Below are 24,802 nucleotides of genomic sequence, written 5' to 3'. Positions count from 1 at the left end.
TAGGATAAAGCACTTTAATATTTTTTACCCATTCTACCAAATTTTTAGTTAAAAGAATATGTACTTTATTTGAATATGTAAAGAGCATTCTCTTTTAATTAAGAATATATAAAATAACAGTTTACATAAAAAACATTTAATGTATATCTACTTTATAGTGTTATTTTTATGTAGCTAACAAAATGGCACATAACCAAACTATTGTACTTTGCTTTAACCAACCTATTATTAACTTTATAAGCTGACTTTGAAAAACATCAAGAATACAATTTAAAATTTTCAGTAAGTGACCAAACTACATGAATAATAATTGTAACTGAATTAGTTTAAAGCATCTAGCAACTAAATTGATTTTAAGTTTTTCTATCTTTGTTTCCTTGCTCATAAGAGAGTAAAATCTGCAGTTGAATTGAAGAAGGAGGAGGAGGCCACAATGCCAATAGAGATTAAGGATGACATGCAAAGCAATATAAAAGACATTGTATTTCAGAAAGCAAAGCAGTTGGAGGATTGGACGGCTCAGCAAAATCAAACTGAAGAACCCCCTGAGAAAGAAAATATAGATACCATCTTAGATAACATTCAAGACAGAAGCAATTTGAGAGATATGTCTCTCTCTCTCATTGAAGCATCTAAAAAAGCTGGCATTAGTTACATCGTTTATCCCAAGAAAAAGAAGGCGAGACTGAAGAAAAGATTGAAGCACAGTAAACTTACAGCTGTGTATGATGAATTATCCAAGCCTCCAAAAGTGCTTAAAAGGTCTTGTTTAATCAATACTTGTTAAAGTTTATGAAATGTATTCTGGTTTTGGCCTTAATCTTGTAATTTCACTAACTGAAGTTGTTATTTTATTTACCATTGAAAATATGTTAAAGTCTTAGCTAAAGGAGAATTCCCAACATTTTAGTATATGGGTATTCAATAGTATAAATATATGACTGGTTTAAACTATATTTTAAAGTTGAGGCTGACTTAAGGACATGACGTAAAACTAAGTCAATTTGATAGTTAAATGAAATCTTTCAATGGAAAGAAATAAAATCTGCTAAGTTATTTTTTGGAAGTAATTTAACACCAAAAAACCACCTCTGCTCAAAACAAGTATCACTCATTAAAAAGTTCAATTAAATTGCTGAAATTCAACTGTTTTCAAATTTGAACTTAATGAATTGAATAATCTAAATCAACTTTTTTATGCTGTGTGAGCCCTTATTCAGGGATCAACTCATAGAAATAATTAATTTTTCTCCTTATTTAAAAGTGATAGTATCTAGCATGTTTAAAAATGTGCTAGGACATGGGACACCTGGGTGGCTCAGTGGTTGAGCATTCAGCTTCTGATTTCTGCTCAGGTCATGATCTCAGGGGTGCAAGATGGAGCCCAGTGCTGGGCTCCCCACTTAGCAGGGAGTCTGCCTAAGATTTTCCCTCACCCCCTGTTTTTGTGCAATCTCTCTCTCTCTCTCTCTGTCTATCTAAAGTAAATAAATAACTCTTTAAACCAAGGTGCATGGACCTAAGATGACAGCAATGGAAGTTCCAGGTATGCTCATATTTAAGTGTTCAGAGCGCAACTTTCTTATAACTGAAGGGTTGCGCAAAATAGTTTGCAAAAAGCTCTGGGTTTATTTCTCTTTAGATAACCTCAGATGACAAAATTCATTAAATTTATTCCCTTTGAAAAGTAAAGACTTTCCTTTCATGAGAGAGTCATAAGTGTTTTGTTTACTTCATTATTATAAAAACTTGCTGGTTCTGAAAAAGGGTTAAATTAATGATGTTTTGGTGTGGTGACTTACTGTCCCTGGAAAGCCTTGGGAACAGCCTATGTAAGCATCAGTGAGAGAGTGGAACAGAGACTAACCCTGGGGGAGGATATGCCGTTTAAGTCCTGAGTTTCTACATGCTACTTATGCTTGAGTTTTCCCTGCAAAAAAATGTGGAGCTGTTTTTGTTAGCTCATCTTTAGAAGACTTCAGATAGGTGTTTCCTAAGTTGACAAATGTTTTGACAAGAACCAGACATTTGCTTATGCATTTTTGAAACATTTGCTGATTTCAAAGCATATGAATCTTCACTGTCCTAGAGAGTATACAACACTGCACCATTTTGGCCATGACCTAAGTGACTTCTATCTCTACTTCTATCTCTAGAAAGGATATAAGCAGGTGAAACACTATTTTGGTATAGTATTTTACTGCATACTGATTATCACTTTGATTATAAAGTTTCACCATTTAAAGAGACTTATTTGCCTTTTAACAACTGGATTTGAAATTTGTATGTATTGCCAACAGAGGTAATAGGATGCGCCTTTTGGTGGAGGCAATAAAACCAACTATGGGAGTATTTGTCTAGGATAATAGATTAGTATAGCTTGCCTAACTTCTTTTTAGAAAAATCTTAATCTAAACTAATTTAGTGCAAAATTGTAGCCGTGAAATAATTGTTATTTTAAAACAAGTTTATGGAGAAAACGTTAAAAAATAATCTTATTCCTATAGTTTGAGATCTTTTCCCACTAATCTTAATGTGCTTAACACAGAATTATCCTTACCATTTTATATCTGACCTTTAAGCTTATTTAATTATACTCATTCTTGCTGGCTCCCTTGAATGGTTAGAAGAAGACTGTGTGTATACACTCATATATCAAGCCAAAGCTTGACTGTGAAAAGTAACTCATGCCAAAGTGTTTTTGAGCTGATTAAAAACCCAGACCCATGTGTTTTCCATCAGTCCCTTTACTATAGGTTACCCCTATTGCTTGCGCCTTCATCTAGGTCACTGAAGGATGCCATGTGTCTGCAGAAACTTTGTTCCTTCACCATTTCTCTGGAAATTTCCCTCTGCTTTGGTTTCTGAGCCCAATATTTGTGGACCAGCCAGTGAGCAACTGGCAGAGTTTTAGCTCACGGATACAGGAGGAAGCTGTGTTTGTTGATGGCTCCTGGCCCACATTGACTCCCTTGTATTCATTGCCTGGACTTCTGTAAACTGTTAGCTTCTCAGATCTCTGCCAGTGTTCTCTCTTCCAGGACTGAGTAACATACTTGATCTGAGATCCAGGCCAGCCTTTTTCCTATTGGCTCTCTGATTTCTGTGAATGCATTACCTTCTTCACTTTCTAGAATAACTGGCCATGGTCCTGACTTCCACTATCAAAACTTCCAAACTTGACTAGCTGCTGAAAGTGAATCGGTAGTCTCAGGTCTGATTTTCTTGGCCCATCTTGCTGCTGTTATTGCCACCCCCTCCCCCCAAAGAGGCAGAATTTATTTCCCTCACAAGCAGGAGATGACATATTTTTCTTGTGCTGTTAATCTGTAATTTCCCTTATGGTCTGGTATTGCTTTTGATATACTAGCTTGGTGGATGGTGGTATAGGATGGAATTGGGGCAGTTATAGAGATTTCCACTTGATCCTTACTACTATTATCTTCTTCAGTGTATAGTTTATGCAGTTATTAAGTTGATTCATTCCTACTACACATTCTGGAACTAAGGAATTTATCTTAGGATGGGTCCATGTCTCACTAGATCTCATTAGATGGTTTTAGGCCAAGATCCTTTATATCACTTGATCTTCATAATTTCCTAATTTGGCTCTGGACTTCAGTGGCATTTACAATGGGTATCTGGATCAGCATAAGTTTAGGGTATCTAATAATTCCCAGGAGGCTTGGGTGTTTCCTTTTTCCTAGAACTTTTGAAACTTTTGGGAACAAATCATTAAAAACATCAAGACCACATTGCAAGATCCTTCCTCAACAGGACCCAGTCTGGCTTGCCTGTCAGGTGAGAGACTTTAGGTATGAGCTGGCTAGGGTCTGAGAGCTGCATAAGAGGTTGTAAAATCCCATTATGGCTGGTTAGGCTTATTCCCAGAAGACCTAATGGTTTTACATACATTTAAGTCAAAAAACACCTTAGCCGGGTGCCCATCTACCTTACTTTCTGAGGACATGCAGTCATTTAGTTATTGCCACAGATCCCTGTAACTTCAAGTTTTGTCTGGGGCACCTGGGTGGCTCAGTTGGTTAGGCATGGTATGCTTGGTTGTGGCTCGGGCCCTGTCTCATGGGTCTTGAGATCAAACCTCACACTGGGCTCTATACTCAGACGGAGCGTGATTGGATATTCTCTCCCTCTGCCCCTCCTCCTCCTCTCTCTCTCTTTTTAAAATAAATAATTCTTGAAAAAAAATGTCTGTCTACCAAATCTGGCTAAAAATCTACATCAGAAATCTGTATTTAACAAGTCTTCCAGGTGACTGATGCTAAAGTTTGGGGATCACTCAGAGTACGGTAGGATATTCTAACAAGGCTGCATTGGCTAGAGCTAACAGCTACGGATCCAAGACCACCTATGTGGAGGAGGTATGTAGGAAGCTGATGGGTAGTAGCTGTAGCTCCATGAGAGGGTTCAGGAGGTCCCAGCTGCGTGATTTTGGGTGTGCCTAAGTATATTTGATAGAGCGTATGAACCAATGTCTCAGTGTAGTCATCGAAATAATTATATAGGAGAGGTTTGAGTTTCTCAGATGAGGGAATCTGACTGTCCCTCAACTAATCTCTTCTATCAAGAGAAGATGAATGGAATTTGGAGATTCAAAATTGTCAGCCTCATTCATGCTTGCTCAAATATTCACATCCTATATTTCAGTTCCCTACTCCTTTCTTAGAAGTTTCATTACCTTGGTATACAAGGTTTAGGGAATTTGAGTATTTAATAGGTACTGCTCTTCTCTTTTGGTCCGAAGTAAAATGATTCCACAGTTTTTGTAATCATTACTGTTGTCCCTGTGAGTATTGGTAGCTACTTGATTTCCTAATTCCTTGCCTTCCACCTGAACACCATCCCTGCTAACACTGGTGATAATTTGAGGAGCTTTGATAACACCACCTACCATGGATTATTTGTGTCCTATTTTATCCTGGCAGGAAGTTTATCCTAGGATCCTTCTGTGTGTGTATTTCCCGAGTCTACCTCTGGTGCTAATTATTTTATCAGCCAGGTACAAATTATACCATGATATTGTAGTATCCTTGGGTCAAAAACAACAGAGCCATTTTCTATCCCTAAGACTGAGAGGACAAAAAGTAGGAATGATTACTAGAACCTTCAAGAGGAATTGTGTACAAAGTGTTTCCCTAAAAAAAGTAGTGATCTTTGGTCAAAGATTACAGCCAGTTTGAGGTGACCCTTCAGGAGGGAGCCAGAGGAATAAATACCTTGACTTCGCTCTCCTCTTTTCCTCTTCAGGATTTCTATTTGGACATACCCGGTTAGAAGACAGAGAACAAAGGATCTCATGGATGTAGTCTTTATAGACTAGTCTCTTGGGCAGAGGGCAAAGTAGAGGAGGGTAGAGATGACTGTAGAGGTGGCAATGTCTATTGAAAGCAAAGTATCATAGTCTACATAATAAAGGTGAAGACTGGGATGTTAATTTGGTAGTTTACTGTCTAGTCAAATCTTTCCTTCTTCCCATTTCCTCAAGTTCCTGTGCTCTCCAACCTCTTGAATGGCATTTCCTACCTCAGTTTACCTTCTCAATTCCTCATTGAATTTCTGTTGTGGGGGGGAACAGGGGTATAAATTAAATCTGAAAAGAGCATCAACACCTTATTTCAGTACTGTAAGAAGGCCACATCTTTAGATAACAATCTTCTGCTTTCATAAATAAATTCTTCATATGGTGTTACAATTTTGATGAAAGAACAGAAGGACTTAGTTTGCATAAAAATAGTGTATAATTTTATTTTAATAATAGAAAAAAGTAATTTAATGTGTGGCTGAATTGATTTATTGATTATAAAAATAATTATATTTGTATGATTTAAAAATCACTCTTAACTTAGTTTGCATAAAAATAGTGTATAATTTTATTTTAATAATAGAAAAAAGTAATTTAATGTGTGGCTGAATTGATTTAGTGATTATAAAAATAATTATATTTGTATGATTTAAAAATTACTCTTTTAATAACTAGATCAACATCTCACGGAATCCTTCCTGGACAGAAGAAATATTTACTCAAAGTTCCATTATATGAACGTAAACTTCCTTGTCCCAGTCTACCTATGTGTTTAAATTTTGACGAATTTGTCCAAAGTAAGGGAGGAATTCCAGAAAACTGTGACCCTCGAATGTGGGCTCTTGATATGTTCTCTCATCATAAAAATCAGAAGACGACCACAAAAAAGAAAGCTGTTAAAATATCTATCCAGAAAGCCTCATCTGAAAGAATAAAAGAACCACCAAAAATAGAATTGAGTGATTCTTTGGAGTCTAGTCTTTCTCCAGAACTTATTAAACATTACGAATCCGAAGTGGAGATCCTGACTAAAGAAATAAATGCTAAGAAAAAATACCCTGCATTTGCATATTGTAGGCGTGGAGCTATTTATAGGAAACTAGGAAAGTTACAGAGTGCTATGAAAGATCTGCAGGAAGTAAGTCTTATTTAATAGAAATAACAATATTAACAATTTATACTTATATTGATCATTATAATCCTCTATGTAATTTATATAACCCTCTATGTAAATTATATGATACTTTCTACTAAATTTTGAAACACAAATATTTTTAGTATACATTTGGGATTATGAAATTATAAATTTGGCATTTTCAATAATTGATATTAAAACCACTATATTTTGTCAGATTGGGAGGTATCATTTTATACTATATACATAGAAAGACACTGGGAAAAATAAATTTGCAAAATTTATTTGATAGTATGACTTCCTTTAATAAAACAACTTATTTGAATTTATACATATATTTTCTAGGCTATATTTTTGGAGCCGTTGTTTCTCAATGCCTACTGGCACCGACATTTCATTTATCTTTTTCAAGACAAAATTAATGAAGCTTTGGATGATTTGAATTATATAAATAAATACAATAAAAATAATGGAGGTGGGTTGTCTAGGCAGTTGTATTATTTATATCTTTACCTAAGTTTTGGTCATTTAGTGTTGTTATAAATATATATGAGTTAACAGATAAAAGTCTCCAAAAATGATTGTAGCTTTTAAAAGTTAAATTTACTCTTGATATTGTATATATTGGACTTGTATGATCCTATACTGTTTTCAAAATACATGCTTTGAAATGTTAATGTCCTTGTGTATATTACAATAAATTTGTTCCTTACTGTTCATCCCACAAGAAGGATATGAACTTAAAAATTTTAGTTATAGAAGTGATTCATAAAGCCTTTCTTTTTTTAATTTTTTATTTTAATTTTTTATTTTTTTAAAAGATTTTATTTATTTATTTGACAAGTAGGCAGAGAGGTAGGCAGAGAGAGAGGGGGAAGTAGTCTCTCTGCTGAGCAGCGAAGACCAATGGGGGCTGGATCCCAGGATCCTGAGATCATGACCTGAGTCAAAGGCAGAGGCTTAACCCATTGAGCCACCCAGGTGCCCCTTCATAAAGCCTTGCTTGACCACAAATCTCTGAAGCCTTACAGTATTCCACGACTTCTTAGTTGGACGGAATCTGTACAATTGCCTTTATGTACCATCCTCTAGCCAGCTTGAATGGAATGAGGAAACAGAATTTTTGGGGAATGAGAAAATGTCACATTCATCTTTGTATTCCCAGCATGCATAACATGCCCCTAGAATATAAGTTGAGCTTTCTAAGTATTTTTTGATCTATGCCTATTTTTGCCAAAGTCCATAAATTTTTGTTTTACTCTAAACATTGAAAGAGTACAGAACACTTTAGATATACAATAAGGTAAAAAGTAATTTTTGGTACTTAAAATTGAAATTGAAAATGACTTTGACCAATGAAACAATTAAACCTTGATTTTACTAAGTGTAAAAAAAAAAAAAAGAGAAAGAAAATGCTTTTAACTATAGTGAGCATTTATCAGCTTTTGAGGGCATGTTCTGCATTGTTGAAATAGAAAAAAAAAAGCCTTAAATGAAATAGTTAAGGAAGTAATAGAGAAAAATTATTTTGAGACTACATTTTTAGAGGGAGAGGGATTAAAATTTTCATAGGTAATAAAAGGACTGTATCACTAAATTTTATCTTTTTAATTTTCTTTAGAGGCATATTTGTCAAAGGCAGAAATTTTCAGGAGAAGAAACAACATTACTTTAGCAATTCTAAACTATACCCAGGCAATTAAATGCAAGCCCACAGATGCCGATATATATTTCAGGAGGGGTGAGATGCATGAAATAGGAAACAAAGTACTGGCCATTGATGACTTCTCTAGAGTAAGCTCTATTACACAGAATGCTGACATTTATATATTTTAGATCATGATATTCTCATTCTGATATTATAGCAAATCATTGAAATTGTTTCATATATGTTATATAATCAAAACTAATTTTTTATATGTTAGGACCCAGAGTGCTCAGTACTGGAATTGATATTAACACTATGTCAATAATTTTTTAAAATTTTTAGTGAATGAATGAATTTATGTCAAAGAGTTGCATGTAGGAGCATTGAGACAACTCTGGGAGGGAGGGTGCGTGACTTTTCTAGCTCTCTCCTCTTGAAACATGAAACAGTGGTTAGAGAAACTTTTGAAAATTGCTTCCTCCCTTCAAGCAAAAGAGAAAATGATTTTCCCCTTCTTACTCTTGAGACATGGCTGATTCTCTTCTGCAGCAAATCTCTCTGATCTTAAGGAAGCTGTGCTCATTGGCTCATTCATTCATTCACTCAAATATTTATTGACTAAGGTGCTGTACAATGTAGTAGACAAATGTTGGTGAATAAAACAATTATGTTTCTTGCCAACATGGAGCCTATAGTTTAAAGGACAGATATTAAAGACATAAATACATACATAAATGCATAGTTATAATTTATGATGAGTGCCATGAAGGAAATACAGATGATGGGGGGTGGGTAAATGGATATTTAATTATATATTTATATTGGGGAATATCAGGGAATTCCCTTGAAGAAGTAAACTTTCAGTTGAACTATACTTTGAGGCTAGAGTCAGGCAAAATATTCCCCTGATTGCAACAGAATTGTACTCATCTCCTTACCTCACTTTAAATTCTAGTTTGTAGTACAATTGAGAATTTAGAGGTTATTGAAATAATTTAGCTTTCTATGTTCCCAACTGCCCTGTTTCTTAATCCATGATAACCACATTCATGATATTCTTTTGCTTCAAGAGAACGTTTTAATTTATTAATATTTAACTTCTACTTTAGAAGTGACCAAAAGTCTCTTTTGAAAATATTGAAATTATCAGATACCTACTCCTATTCATTTACTCCTTGCATTGACTAATATAGGCACTTGAGGTCAAACCAGCTTCAAAATTTTTCGGGTTTTTTTTTTCCCTCTGTTTAAAAAATACTTAGTAGTCCTTCTGCTTTCCCTCCCGCCCCCATATCACTATATAGGCAATGAGTTTATAATAGAGTATACAATGATTTTGTCTCTTTGCTCTCGCCTTGTATGTCAATGTGAAATAAATAAACCAAGACCAATTTATTTCTTTTCACCATTTTAGGGACTAGATTAATACATATTTGATTTGATTGAGTCAACCTTGATGTGGTCTAATACGTAACATCTTTAATTGGGATAAATGCTGTGCTCTATTATCAAAAAGATTTTATTTATTTGAGAGAGAGAAGGAAAGCAAGAGAGCAGAGGGAGGGGCAGAGGGAGAGGGGAGAGAGAGAGTGCTAAGCAGACTCTGTACAGAGTGTGGAGCCTGATCTAGGGCTTGGTCTCAGACCCTGAGATCATGACCTGAGCCGAAATCAGAAGTCGGACACTTAACTGACTGAGCCACCCAGGCACCCCAAAGAAGTTTTATCAGTTAAAATTTCAGCAGGCAAAAAATCCTTGGCTTCTTATATATGCTGTTTTTTTTTTCCTCCCTCAGAAAACCTCCCATTTTTAGAATTTGATGATAAATGCTCTTCCTAAAGACCTCGTCTTTAAAAATTTATTTATTTGAAAGGGAGAGAGACAGAGAGAGTGCCCCACTTGGAACGGGAACTCACAGCCCTGAGATCATGACCTGAGCAACAACAAGAGTCAGATGCTGAATGGACTGTGTCACCTGGGCACCCCTAAAGACATTGTCTTTAAATGGAAATTTGAAAGTTTAGGCATCTTAAAGTAGTTCGCTTTTATGTAATCTCAAGTTGAAAAATATGTAGTTGTAGTCCATTTAATTTACTATGAGATTATATACTTGTGTTTTTTGTTTTTTCATTATGTGATATGTTTTGTGCATCCTCTCTATCCACCATGTAGTGTATTTTTTATGATCCCAAAAGAACAGATGCGTTATTAAAACGTGGGATGTTTTACTATGAAAATGAAAACTGGATTTCAGCCATACAAGATTTTACAGCTCTATTAAATATAGATCCCCAAAATTCTCAAGCCAGGTAAGAATTATTTTAGATGTGATTTTTGAAATTATCATTTTAGAAATACATTCCCAGAAAAGAAAATTGCTTGAAATAAATCAGACAGTTCTTTAGAAATAGTGAAGTCCATTTTCATGGTTACCAGTGAATGAAAATCTTTACCTATATCCTAACCGTAGTGTGTAATTTAATTTAATAGGCATAAAATTTAGAATTGTTTCATTTGTATTTTCTAAATGCTAGTTACATTACCAATTTTTTTAAAAGATTTTATTTATTTATTAGACAGACAGAGATCACAAGTAGGCAGAGAGGCAGGCAGAGAGAGAGGAGGAAGCAGGCTCCCCACTGAGCAGAGAGCCCCGATACGGGGCTCTATCCCAGGACTCTACATTATCAATTTTTAAAATATTGACCCATGTTTTTTCTTTAGATTTCTTTATTATAACTTGAATAATAAACTGTTTTTCCAGACTTGTGGTACATAATACAGTTCTTGTTTTGTTGCTTTTCTTTCAATCTAAGTTTTGTTTTGAAGAGATTTAAAATGTGTAAAAAGTCATACTTTCTCATTTTTTCACTCACAATTTGTTCACTATTGAAATTTTTTAGAGTAGCATGAAACGTGCACCCAGAAAAGTATACAAATATACAACTTAATGACTTATCACTATGTAAATAGCTGCATAGCTGTTACCTGGTCCAGAAACATTACCAGCACCTGAGAGACCTCTTTGTGCCTTTCCTCCCCCAGAGGGTAACCACTGTCCTGGATTCCATTTTAATCACTTCCTTGTAGTTCTTTATAGTTTCATCACATAAGTATATGTTCCTAAACACTCTTAGTTTAATTTTGCAATTTAAAAAATGTTTATGTAAGTAGAAGCATGCGGTGATATTCTTTTTGTGTCCAGCACTTGCTGCTTCATCTTGAACTTTGATGTTATGAAGATGGCTTCTTTCCTTAAACCTCATGAGCTGACCTCTGCTAGCATCAATTTTTTTTTTTTTCTGCAGTTTCCCACCTTTCTCAGCCTTCACAGAATTGAAGAGAGTGAGGGCCTTGCCCTGGATTAGTTTTAGCTTAGGGGAATGTTGTGGCTGGTTTTGCTTCCTATCCAGACCACTCAAACTTTCTCCATATCAACAATAGGGAGTTTCACTTTCTTATCATTCCTGTGTTCACTGGAGGAGCACTTTTAATTTCCTTCAAGAACTTTGCCTTTGTACTCACAACTTGGCTGTTTGGTGCTAGAACTCTTGTACCAAACAGCATCAAATTAGTTGGAGAAGAACAAGATTAGTTCAAGGCATTGTAAGGTGGTGCTATCTTATGGAAGACCTTATATGTCATTTTGAAGAATTTGGCCTCCTTCCATTGCCAATAGGGGTTTGCTGAAAGTTTTTGAGAAAAAACATTTTTATTACCTGATGATAAATCTTATTACTCTGGTGCTAGGAATGGAGTAAAATCGTAGCATAGGTGTGAGCGGATGAGGATCTGAAGTATGAGGCAATGGAAGCAAAATAAGGAAAGGATGTAAAAGTCATTGTGTTTGAGGAATTGATGTGACTTCATGATATCTTACAAAAATATTACTGAAGGTTTATTCTGTAAATTTTAAGTTCAGAATTATGTATATGATGAAAAATATTAGGATTATTCTTAGGAAACAGGAGTAATTAAAAATAAATATAACATTCTTGTAGTCATTAGAAAATATACAAGACATGTCTTAAAGATGGGATAAAAAATGTTTTACTGCAGGATAAAATATCCTGGGTTTCAGGATGTTTAGTGCCTTTTTTATTTTTAATATATTTTTAGTTGGTTTTTTTTTTTTTTTTTTTTTTGAGAGATAGAGAGAGAGAGCATGAACAGGGGAAGGGGGAGATGAAGAGAGACACACAGACTCCCTGCTGAGCTGAGGCCTCTTGAGGCTCGATGGGAGATCAGGACCTGAGCCAAAGTCAGATTTTTTTTTTTTATTTTTTAAAGATTTTATTTATTTATTTGACAGACAGAGATTACAAGTAGGCAGAGAGGCAGGCAGAGAGAGAGGAAGGGAAGCAGGCTCCCCGCTGAGCAAAGAGCCCGATGTGGGACTCGATCCCAGGACCCTGAGATCATGACCCGAGTCGAAGGCAGCGGCTTAACCCACTGAGCCACCCAGGCGCCCCCAAAGTCAGATGTTTAACTGACTGAGCCATGCGGGTGCCCCTCTGGATGCTTAGTGCTTTTGAAAGACCTTTCTTACCAGTCTGCCAACATACTGACTGCACTCTTTTCTCCAAATTATCATTGATTTTATAACTTTCTTAAACATCTCTTTATCCCCCCTATACTGGATTTAACTTCTTCATAGCATAACTTCATTATTCCTATTTTTCCTTATTGTCTACTTTATTTCTAAAAGCTGATTTGCTTTATATTAGTAAATGACTGAAAATGGAATTTTCATGATAATTTCAAAATTGGAATCAGAAATTAAAAGAGATAAAATCCAATCACACAACTGATGAAATTTCATCCATGTAAAACAGACTCCCATTTATTTGGGCGTATTTACAAGCCAGAGAAAAAAATCTAACAACTCCACTCACTGAGACCCATTTCCTTCAAAATGAATTATTTGTTTTTTCTAGAGAATAATGTTGTATAAATTAGTCAAACATTTTGGGTACTCACATAATTAAAATAAATCTCACATTTATTTTATTGACACATCTCTCTGATAAGTGCAAAAAATATAATAGAGTTACTAAGCATATAATTAGCATATAGCATATTATTTCTAAGCATGTAATCATATATACAATAAAGTACAATTGATTATTTGTAAGAAGTTCTCTTTTTTTTGCTATTAGCATCATTACTAAACTTTTTTGGGAAGCAAGTGGAAATAATCACAAATTATTATTCAAATACAAAATTAGTTGTGTTTACAAAAAGAGAAAAATGTGTATTTTGCAATACATATTAAAATGATATTTTTATCTTTTTCTAGGACATACAGAGGAAGAGCATATTTTAAACGGCAATATTATAAACAAGCAACTCAAGATTTTTCTGTGGCAATTCACTTAGATCCTAATAACTGGTTAGCTTTGTATTACAGAGCCTGCTTATTTAGGAAGAGTAGCCCCTTTAGAGCACTGCAGGATTATAGTGTTTCAGGTACTGCACCTTCAACTACACATATATAGGAATTTGATCTGAAGTTCACCAAGTTCACTTTCAGAAAATGTAATACTACTATGGGAGGATTAATGTACTATGTATATTTTTATGTAGTTATAGTTATATATTAATATATATTTATGTAATATGTATTTTTATATATATTTACAAGCTACAATGGTTTAGCTGAAGTGTTCCTAGTATGCCCTGTTAGTGAACGTGAATGTGTTTGTACTTACATGGGTGTGTAACTTTGGCAATGGGAGAATATCATATCAAAGAAATTTCTTTTTATATTTTGAATTCTGAGGTTATTTCTGGAAATCCAGGCCTATTTCTAGTCAGCTTGCAGCAAATTTTCCTGGTGGGCTGTGTCCTACTCCATAGGTCCAGCCCAGCCCATTGACTAGTCAAATTCAGAGTTTTTTAACCCTTACATAAAAATGACTTTGAGAATCCTTAGTGATAGGATGCCAATAGCTAAAGATAACCATTTCCACTTTCCCCTGTATCATTGTATTCTTGGTATATCAATAGGCCCAGCACAATTCTTGGCATAGAGTAAACACTCAGTAAACATCCCCAGCTGAATAAATTAACCCAATTTGGTAGGATAATTATAGCCAGAGACCAACATTCCAAACGTGGTTGTGTTCCCCTGGGTGCAAAGTGCTAGAACCCTATCATTTTAGACAAGGCAGTATCTAGAGATTAAGAGACAACTAGACTCATAAAGAGAATTGCACAGCTCTGAGGCCACCCTTCCCATGAATATTCACATAAAACAACACAAAAGTCCATTTTATGTGCTGAAAGGACTCTGGTGTTCTCCCTTCTAAGGACTTTTGGAAAGGAAGACTAAGTTAAGGTCTTATTTAATTCTCTTATAATCTTTGCATATAATTTCTGCTCTCTGATTGATTCTCCATTTTTGTTCATCCACACAATTCTTGTGGTTACTGTTCATGAACAGTTTGGGGTTCAAAGGACAAATTTAACAGAAACAATTTAAATTTGAAGGTCAAGTTCACCCTTTTCTATTCAACTTTATTTCTCTCTGTCAGCCCTGTCCATCTGCCACCTGGCCAGACTCCTTTCTCTTCAGTCATCTAAGCCTCTTTCTCATAATTCTCTCTTTTCCAAGTTGTGGAATCTTCACTCCCTCTTTTCTAGACTATCACAATAATACAAAATCCCTGTCATTTAATTATTCAGAGCAGACCAGCTTGATTTTGGCTTTAATCCTTGTCTGCAGCCTAGCCTAAAGAGTTTTATCTTCCACATTCAAAAAGGACCCTTAAGATCGTTTTCCAAGTAGTAATAACATCTAACATATATTCGGCATTTGACTACTTGCCAAATGCTATTCTAAATGCTATATATGGTGTTTCAATCAATATGCAGAATAATGCTATGAGGTAGGTGTTAATTTCATCCATGATGAAGAAGTGGAGGCCCAGAGAAGTGAAGTAATTCTAATATTTTTTTTTTCCCATCATAGGGCAACCCTGAAACTGCAGCTGAGTTGCTCTTTGTCAGCCAGTCATACCGTGAATGGAGCAGTCAGACTGCCTTCATGGGATTATTTATTTAATCTGTATGATCGTTGCTTACACTAGATATACTTCCCAAAATCTAGTACTGTGAGATTGTGTTCCAGACTAAGCACTATGGACATTTTTGGCAAAAATTTCCCTTCTTGGCCAGAATGGGCTTGAGAAGCTTAGAAGACAGGGATCAAATATTGTGGAAAACCCATATAATTCACCAACCTGCTTTTGAAAAAGTGAAGGGAAAATTAGTAAGTGATGAGATGTGAGATGTCCTCTAGACCAGTTACAGATGAGAGACACACACCTGGAGAACTGAGAGAAGATTCTTTTCGCCCCACACTCCTGTTATTTGACACATGCATAGTCAAGTTGCCTGCCTTAACTCCAAGCTCTGCTGGCCTTGGAGTAGCCTCTTTGAGTTGCCCTTCTGTGTTGTTGAGTAGTAACCTGATCTCTACCATTTACTCCAGTCTGGGGTTGTACCAGAGCCTTTTTTTATGGCCAATAGCAATGCCCTCCTGATAATAAACACGTGATCAAGGGCAAGGGTGCTCTTCTATCTGCCATCCACTAATGTGACTCAGAGGTTCCATCTTTGCCATTGACTTGCAACATGACTGTGGTTAATGAACCTAGCTCCTTTGCACTTAATCTCTTCATCTATGAAGTGAGAGGACTATCCTGGATTACCATCAGGATTTCTTCCAGTTTCAATGAGTTTTTGAACCTCGATAGTCACATTTTTACTTATAAACACATACATTTTTATGTGAATGTTACTTCTTACTCACCAAATATATTCATCACAGACCTGTTTTATAAAATGTTAAAGTGTAAAAATAAGCAATAAGTAGGGTGAAGACTAAAAATAATTCAGATATTTTTGTTCAGAACCTGAATAAGCGATATATTTTTATTTTTAAGCTCTCATAAATGATGGCTATGAGAATCTTGGTTGTTTTCTACATCGGGGCATACTCTATGCAGATCTAAAACTTTGGTTGCTGGCAATCTGTGACTTTGAAACTGTTATTTCTCTAGAAAGGTATGTTTACCTTTTATTCTTATTGATTTCACATTTGTATAAAATTAAGAAAAGAATGAAAGAAAAAAAGCCTTTTTCCCCTCATCATTAATAACCTTGTAAAATGAGAAACTTATAAAGCCATCTTAGAAACAGAATAGTACTTCTGAAAATAAGACGGCTTCTAAAATAAGACCTGTTCCCAACATTGGTTTGCCTCAGATACTTTTGCAAATTTTAGAGATTGCATGCATGTGAGAGGAGTCCAATTCACAGATAACAATACAAAGTTATTAACAGCAGTGTGGGGATACCCATGTTAGGGGTTTTTGAAGTTAACTTCATGAAAAGCTGTCACCAACTTTTAAAATAATGAGAGGGGTGCCTGGGTGACTCAATGGTTTAAAGCCTCTGCCTTCGGCTCAGGTCATGATCCCAGGGTCCTGGGATTGAGCCCCGCATTGGGATCTCTGCTCAGCAGGGAGCCTGCTTCTTCCCCTCTCTCTGCCTGCCTCTCTACCTACTTGTGATCTCTGTCTGTCAAATAAATAAATAAAATCTTAAAAAAAAGAATGAGAAAATATTCTGCTTGATACCGCTATGCACAACATATGATTCCATCGGAAGAAACTCTCTATTTAGAACTTCTGACTTCATTTTGCGTAGCAAAGCAAAAAGAAAAAACCCAATTCCACTAGAACGTAGGTTCAGGAAGAAACAAAGACTGAGAATTGCACACACTAGTCAGAAGCCTCAGCTCTAAATCACAGAATTAATTACTTTCCTTTCTTTTCAATGAAGCATTCATTAAAATGAAAGGTGTCCAAAAAAAGTAACAGAGCATGCCAACTGCCAACCAGCAGAATGTTTACCTAGCTTATAGAAGGTAAATTTTAAGTTTGACTCAGAAAAGGTAGAAAATGGCTCCATAATGGCCCCGGTAGTTTTCTTTTGGATATTTTTGAGCCAGGAAGGGAAGGAAAAGAGTTTAGGTTGAAAAAAGGCCAAAAAACGGGCAGTACAAACTCTGGTATCTTTTAGGCAAAGGGTCTAGGCTTCTAATGAAGCTGGGCTATAGAATATGTAGTTTTCCTGATTTTGAAATAAAGGCATTGGATCAAGTAATTTCTAAGACCATTTATATATTAAAAATTTTTGGATTCTAAGAGAGAAAAAAATACATTTAGTTGATATAGAAAAGAAGCTGGGTTATACCTATGTGGAGAGGATTTTTAACCCCCAGCTTTGGAAATATTACTGTTTCTGTTACTCAGGGCAAATACAATATAGCCTGAAGTGAAAATTTTAAATTGAGAAAAACTAAACTTGTAATTCAAGATAAGACAAGATTAAGTCAAGGAAGAGTAAAGTATTGCCTGAGGACTTCAGGAATTCTGTTCCTAGCATACTCTCTACAAATGTTGATTCTCTACTAAGGATTTTTATAAAGTGTTTATAATTTTTAATAGAGAATAGTTAATTGATTTACTTTGCTTTAGTAAAACATTAAAAAAAACCCCTGTTATATATTGATGTATGTATTTCACTAGGTTCATTCAAAACTGAAAAACATTTGTAATAATTAAAATGTCTAACAAGGTTTTGCTTTCTCATTTTTTTTTAGAACCCTTATTTTGGCTTACATAAATATCGGCCTCATACATCTGCTATACTTGGATAACTACTTTGAAGCCACTTTGCATTTTTCTGAGGCTATTAGACTTGATCCTTTATATATTCAAAGCTATATTTGTCAAGCAGAAACCTATCAGAAGGTATTTAGGTTTTGAAAACCTCGATTTAAAAATTTTTTTTAAATTTTCTGGATATCTACCTGTTCAATATAATTTTAGCCATTAATGTACTTGTTCTCAGGTAATTATAGAGACTAATGCATTTTCAAGCAATAAATATTACATAGAAGTAGTTAACTATAATTACCTATATGCATAAAGACTCTACTTATGAGGCATGAATTTTAAAAAATAACTTTTTTCCTTATTCCAAAAATAATATATATTTATTTCAGGCAATATATGTATGTAAATAACTTAAAAATCATCCATAATTTTATTCTCTAGAGACAACTGCTGTTAATGTTTTGCAGTCTGTTGTTTGGACTCTGTGTGTGTGTGTGTGTGTATAGTGAGCAGGTGGGTTTGTAGAATGGGATCCATGCATATAATGAGATGCTACTCGTTCATGCTTACCTTTAATATTGTTTAAATTTTAGAAGTTACTTAAATTAAAAAGTGTAATTTAACTTTAGTGTTATAAAGTCAAACAATGCAATAAATAGTAAAAAGTCCTCTCTGATTCCAATCAAATCGGACTTTCCAGTGATAAACTCTACTAACTGCTGTTTCTGCCTTTCAAGATAGATACCCCTGTCTACCACTCCACCACCAACCATCCTGTCCAAAACACTGTCATTCCTCACCAAGATAACTGCAGGGACCTCTTGGTCTTCTTGCTTCTGTTCTTTCCTACTTCTTGATGGATTTTTTAACATAGCAGCTATAATGATCCTATTAAAACATAAGTCAGATTTTTTCACTTTGCCCAAAACCCTTTAATAGTTATCCTGCAAAAGCCAAAGGCTTACAAGAGCCACAGGAATTGGCTCCTTATTACATTTCTACCCTTGTCTTCTAGAAGTCCTCTAATCACACTGATTTCAGTCAGGATAGCCTAGTTTGTGCTGTGGTTAAATACATATACACACTAACACATATAAACACACACACCAAAAAAATCTCCAAAACACAAAAAGTCACTGTAATAAAATAGCAAATGTTTATTTCTTGCTCATACTGCTTGTCAATTGAGAGTTGGCTAGAGGGTCTTCTCCACTGTCCACATCTCAGGACCCAGTGTGACTGGAGTCCCACGCAAAGTCCTTCTCTTCCTGATGATGGAGGTAGAAGAACCAGGGCAGACTTAGTATTGCCTCAGGGAAAGTTTGCTCTTCACTATTGCTGGGGAAGGGATGGACATACTTGCTTAACTCCATGTTAATGGAGCTAAAGGCTTCTGGAGAAGTTGGAATTCCTTCTGGGCACACTTACATACCAAAGCACCAGCACGATATCAGGGTATAAAGACATATATTCAAAGTGTCATTATTCTTAGGAGGAAAAAGTCTATGTGGTAATGGTTGAATAAATTGTGTTGAGTCATACCATAGAATACTATGTAGTCATAAAAACAGTAATTAGAATGACACCAGTATTGTCAAATAAGAAAAGCAAGATTCAGAAAAGAGTGTTAAGTGTGCACAGCATGATCTCATGTAAATAAAACAATTGCAAATCAAACCCTGTGTTTATACATAGAAGAATGCGTATGCCTACTACGTGTGTTCAGCCTACAAAGAGAATCTAATCTAAGGCTGCCTGGAGAAGTCCTACCCCAGGACAGCTTATAAAGATCAGACCGTGAGCCTCCATCTTTCCCAAACAGGGTTTCTTCAATGCATAGATATTGGAACAGGTGGAACAATGCAGACATGATGAAGCTAGATACTTTATTAATTACACAAAGTGGAGCAGGATCAGCTTGAGAAGCACTGAAGTTCTATGGAAATTCTCAAATTTATTTAAACACATTTCATACTCCTTACTTCTGGATTCCTTCTTTTGACTCCACCCACTATTTCCTCCAGACAGTTTGTATATTTCAACAGATGCTGCCTACTTCTGTGCACAAATTAGTTTTGTGCGTTCTCCCTCTTTGTATCACTATGTCAGCGTTGTAGGAGGAGTTGTTGATGTCCCAGGTTCATTTTGCTGGGGTCTCTAGAGTCCTCCTACTCCCAGTGATAGTGGGTTTTTTCCTCCCACATTTGTACAAACCTAGATTATGCTCCTGTGACCTGTATTAAGGATATAATCCATGTTTACATTATATATTGATTTTAAACATATAATTTCCATTGTTCTTGTATTTTGTTTTATTCATTCACTTACTTATTAAGTGCAAACTTGTTATTCCTCCCTTATTTTTTTTTTTAAAGATTTTATTTATTTATTCAGAGAGAAAGAGAGTGCACATGTGCAAGCAAGGGGAGGAGCAGAGGGAGAGAGAGAATCTCAAGTGGACTCCATGTACTGAGTATGGAGCCAGGTGCTGGGCTTGATCTCATGACCCTGAGATCCTAATCTGAACTGAAATTAAGAGTTGCTCACTAACCAACTAAGGCAACCAGGCACTGCTTTACTCCCCTATTTTTAAGTAGAATTTACTAGTAGTTTTTATTTTACCATCCTTTGCATGCTAGTTTATTAACTAGCGTGGAAAAGGTGTTCTGGTTAAAGGAAAAAAAACCAAAAGGCTAAGTGAAAAGGGAAAACAAACTATAAATTGTGATATAACCACATTTATGTGGTTTTAAGGAACTAAAGACTTTGCATCATAAACTTTAAAAAAAAATTTCCTGTATCTTATTTGCAATAAATAATTTTGATGATTCTTAAAAAATGTGTACTAGGAGATTTTCTTGCAAAATTTCCATACTGATTGGTGGGAGGGAAACATCAGAAGGGAAGCAATCAGTATTATAAGGAAAGCTTCTGTTTATCTCTCAACAGTTACATAAACCGAAAGAGGCAGTAAGAGAGTTATCGCGTGCTATCCACCTTCAGCCAGATGGAATCCAATTATATATAATAAGGTATGAACATAGATATGGAGTTCTTCTTTGGATAACTTGGCACATGAGATAGCTGTTGAGATCTTTACTTCCCTCTTGATCCTATCCTTCTAGCTCTTCTTTTTGCATTCAGTCTCCCAGCAATGGCCTTCTTCTAATTAACAGGTCAGATATAGCTATTGTATTTATTGTATTAATTTTATGATAATTTATATTATGAAATAATCAGATTTCCCCTTTGCTCTATCCTTGCATCAAAATACAACTATTTAAGCTATGCTATGATCCAGTAATCTTACTACTGGGTATTTCTCTATAGAATACAAATCACTAATTTGAAGTTATATATACACCTCTATGTTTATTGCAGCAATATTTACAATAACCAAACTTTGGAAACAGCCCAAGTAAGTGTTCATTGGTAGATAAATAGATAAAGAAGATGTGTATATATACAGTGGAATATACTCAACCACAAAAAGAATGAAATCTTGCCATTTGCAAAAACATGGATGGATCTGGAGGGTATAATGCTAAGCAAAATAAACCAGCCACTCAGAGAAAGACAAATACCATGTGATTTCAGTCATTTGTGGAATTTAAGAAACAAAACAAGGTGGGGACAGCAAAGAGACAAACCAAAAAAACAGACTCTTAATAAGAGAACAAACAGAGGGTTACCAGAGGGGAGGCTGGTGGAGGGGATGGGTGAACTTTTTATGGCTGAGCAATATTTTGTTGCATATATATACCATATCTTCTTAAAAACTGAAATGTTGTTGACACACAATGCTACATTAGTTTCAGGTGTGCAACATAGTGATTCAGTAACTCTTTACCTTGTTTTTTATACTTACCATAAGTGTAGTTACCAACTAAATAATACTATTACAATACTATTGACTCTCCTTCCTATGTTGAATCTTTCATTCCCGTGATATATTCATTTCATCACTGGAAGCCCATACCTCCCATTCTCCTGCACTGATTTTACACCCCCCCCCCCCCCGGCAACTATTCTCTTTATTTATGGGTGTTTCTGCTTTTGTAGTCTGTTCATTTGGTTTAGATCATTTAGATCCAAGAACTGCTTTTGTTATTTGTTCATTTGGCTTTCAGATCCTACATGTGAAATCATTCAGTATTGTCTTTTCAGACAATGATACAGTATTTGTATACGATACAAATCATATAGTATTTGTCTTTTCAGACACTTAGATTTCTTTCATATCTTAGGTGTGGCAAATAATGTTGCAATGAGATAGTGGTGCATATACTGTTTTGAATTAGTATTTCACTTTCTTTGGATAAATACTCAAAAGTAGAATTGTTGGAGCATATGGTATTTCTATTTTTAGTTTTCTGAGGAACTTCCATACTGTTTTCCATAGTGGCTGTAACAATTTGCATTCTTATCAACAATGTACAAGGGTTCCCTTTTCTTCACATCAATACTTGTTATTTCTTGTCTTTTTGATAATAGCCACTCTGACAGGTGTAAGGTAATATCTCATTGTGCTTTTGATTTGCATTTCCCTGATGATATTGAACATCTTTTGGCCATCCATGTGTCTTCTTTGGAAAAATATTCAAGTGCTTTGCCCATTTTTAATCAGATTATTTGTTTTTTTCTGGTATTGAGTTGTACGAGTTCTTTATATATTTTGGATACAAGTCCCTTATCAGATATAACATTTGCAAATATCTTCTTCCAGTCAGTAAGTTGACTTTTCATTTTGTTAATGGTTTCCTTTGCTGTGCAAGACTTACTATTTTTTCATTCAGTGTAGTCCCATTGTTTTATTTTTGCTCTTGTTTCCTTTGTCTGAGGAGACAGATCCCCCCCCCCCCCCCACAAATATTGCTAAGACCAATAACAGAGTTTTTGGTCTATGTTTTCTCTTAGGAGTTCTATAGTTTCAGGTTTTACATAAGATAAAGTCTTAGATCCATTTTGAGTTTATTTTTGTGTATGGTGTAAGAAAATGATCCAATTCATTCTTTTGCATATAGCTGTCTATTTTCCCCCAGAACCACTTATTAAAGAGACTGTATCTTCTATTTGCATAGTCTTGCTTCCTTTTTCATAGATTGACTGACCATACCAGTGTGTGTTTATTTCTGGGCTTTCTATTCTCTTCCATTGTCTGTTTTCTGTTTTCTGTCAGTACCATACTGCTTTGATTACTATAATTTTTTAGAATAATTTGAAATCAGGGAGTATGAAACGTTTAGCTTTGTTCTTCTTTTCAAATTGCTTAGTACATTTGGGTTCTTTTGTGGTTTCATACAAATTTTAGGATTATTTGTTCGAGTTTTATGAAAAAAGCCATTGGTATTTTGATATGGATTGCCCTGAAACTCTAGATTGCTTTGGATAGCATGGACATTTTAATAATAATAGTTTTCATCTATAAGCACTGAATATCTTTTCATTGACTTGTGTCAACTTCAGTTTCTTCCATCAATGCCTTATAATTTTTAGAGTACATATCTTTCACCTCCTTATTTAAATTTATTCCTAGGAATTTGTTTCTTTTAGAAGCAATTATAAATGAGATTTTAAAAAAATTTCTCTTTCAGATCTTTCCTTATTTAGTGCATAGAAACAAAAGATTTTTCTATATTCATTTTGTATCCTGCAACTCTACTGAATTCTTTTATTAGTTCTAATAGTTTTTATTTTTTTTTTTGGTATTTAGAGTTTTCTCTATATAGTATCATGTCATCTGCAAATAGTGAGAGTTTTACCTCTTCCTTTCTAATTTGGATGCCTTTTATTGCTTTTTCTCGTCTGATTGCTGTGGTTGGGAACTTTATGTTAAACAAAAGTGGCAAGAATGGGCATTCTTGTCTTATTTCTGATCTTAGTGGATAACTTAGTTTTTCACCACTGAGTATGATGTTAGCTGTGGGTTTAGAGTACAAAATTTAAAATACAGATCATTGAAAAAAATTGAGTATTTTTCTTTCAGCTTCACTTTTCCTAAATTGTTTTTCATCACATCTGCATGGTAATTGGTCTATTTAGACTATATAAAATATTTATAATTTTTTCATTGTTTTTAGCATACATATGTAAGTATGAATAAAAGTATTATAATTACAAAAATGTAAGTGACTTATTATAAGTCGTTTTGTTTTAGAAAAATTATTTTTTACTGCTTAGAATTAAAAAGGTATTATTTCTTCCAGAGGACAATATCTTCTTATGATGAAATGTTATGATCTTGCAAAGTTTACTATTTATCAAGTAGCAGAAATGAACAAAGGTAAATATAATCAATGCAAAATTAAAATTGTCTTAATTTAAAAATAAATACCTCCTAAAATGTTTATACTGTTTGCAATAGTTATATATAGATAACATGAAAGGTTTATTTCTAATCAAAGATAGATTTTGAAACTTTATATCTTCAGTTTCATATGTACATAGTCAACTATTAAATGCTTCATAATGAAATGAATCTTGTGAGAGATTATTATAGGAGATGCGAGGGTTATACTTTTATTTTTTTGTTTTTGTTGTTGTTTGTAATTGGAATGTCTTATTTTTGTTGGTGGTAAACAGATTTTAGTATTATTGATGTATTGATTTATTAATCAATATTTCAAATATAAATTATTGAATTGCTTGACCTCTTTAAACTAATTTAATCCTAGATACTTGGTAAAGGTATTGATAAACTTTCTTTTCCTTTTAGGTCTCATTGAGTTGAGTCCTATACAGCAAGCACTCATTTATTCATTTTGTGAAAACCATGACAAGGCCATCCAGGTCTTGGATAGTGTCACTTTGAACAGGCCTGAGCTCACCATGTATATTCTACTAGCAAAAGCCCAAATGAAGGCCAAGAGAAACAAGGTGAAAAGTCTTGGATAACACTTACTAACCTATTAACAGGGATTTTATATTGTGCTTATTAGAATGAAGGCTAACATACTTTCTTAAAATATAACTAAATTATAACATTTATTTATTGATTCTTGTGTTAA

At 34.6% G+C, this 24,802-nt stretch overlaps 1 protein-coding gene across 7 annotated transcripts in view; it reads left to right on the top strand.

Moving 5' to 3' along the window:
- TTC6 (tetratricopeptide repeat domain 6) overlaps positions 1-24,802 on the top strand; it is a 222,677-nt gene that overhangs the window by 157,988 nt on the left and 39,887 nt on the right. For all 7 annotated transcript variants that reach the window (XM_082737772.1, XM_082737774.1, XM_082737775.1 and 4 more), the window contains 11 exons: positions 389-762; positions 5,999-6,461; positions 6,804-6,933; positions 8,080-8,252; positions 10,279-10,415; positions 13,406-13,575; positions 16,056-16,176; positions 17,780-17,930; positions 20,745-20,827; positions 24,002-24,078; positions 24,511-24,671. In XM_082737772.1, the coding sequence (XP_082593898.1) occupies positions 389-762; positions 5,999-6,461; positions 6,804-6,933; positions 8,080-8,252; positions 10,279-10,415; positions 13,406-13,575; positions 16,056-16,176; positions 17,780-17,930; positions 20,745-20,827; positions 24,002-24,078; positions 24,511-24,671 (2,040 nt within the window). The remainder of the gene's footprint in view (positions 1-388; positions 763-5,998; positions 6,462-6,803; positions 6,934-8,079; positions 8,253-10,278; positions 10,416-13,405; positions 13,576-16,055; positions 16,177-17,779; positions 17,931-20,744; positions 20,828-24,001; positions 24,079-24,510; positions 24,672-24,802) is intronic.

This window comes from Mustela nivalis, assembly GCF_964662115.1.
Source record: "Mustela nivalis genome assembly, chromosome: 6".
NCBI classification, from domain to species: Eukaryota; Metazoa; Chordata; class Mammalia; order Carnivora; family Mustelidae; genus Mustela; species Mustela nivalis.
Note: the sequence above shows the minus strand (reverse complement) of the source record. Positions and strands in the feature narration are given on the sequence as shown.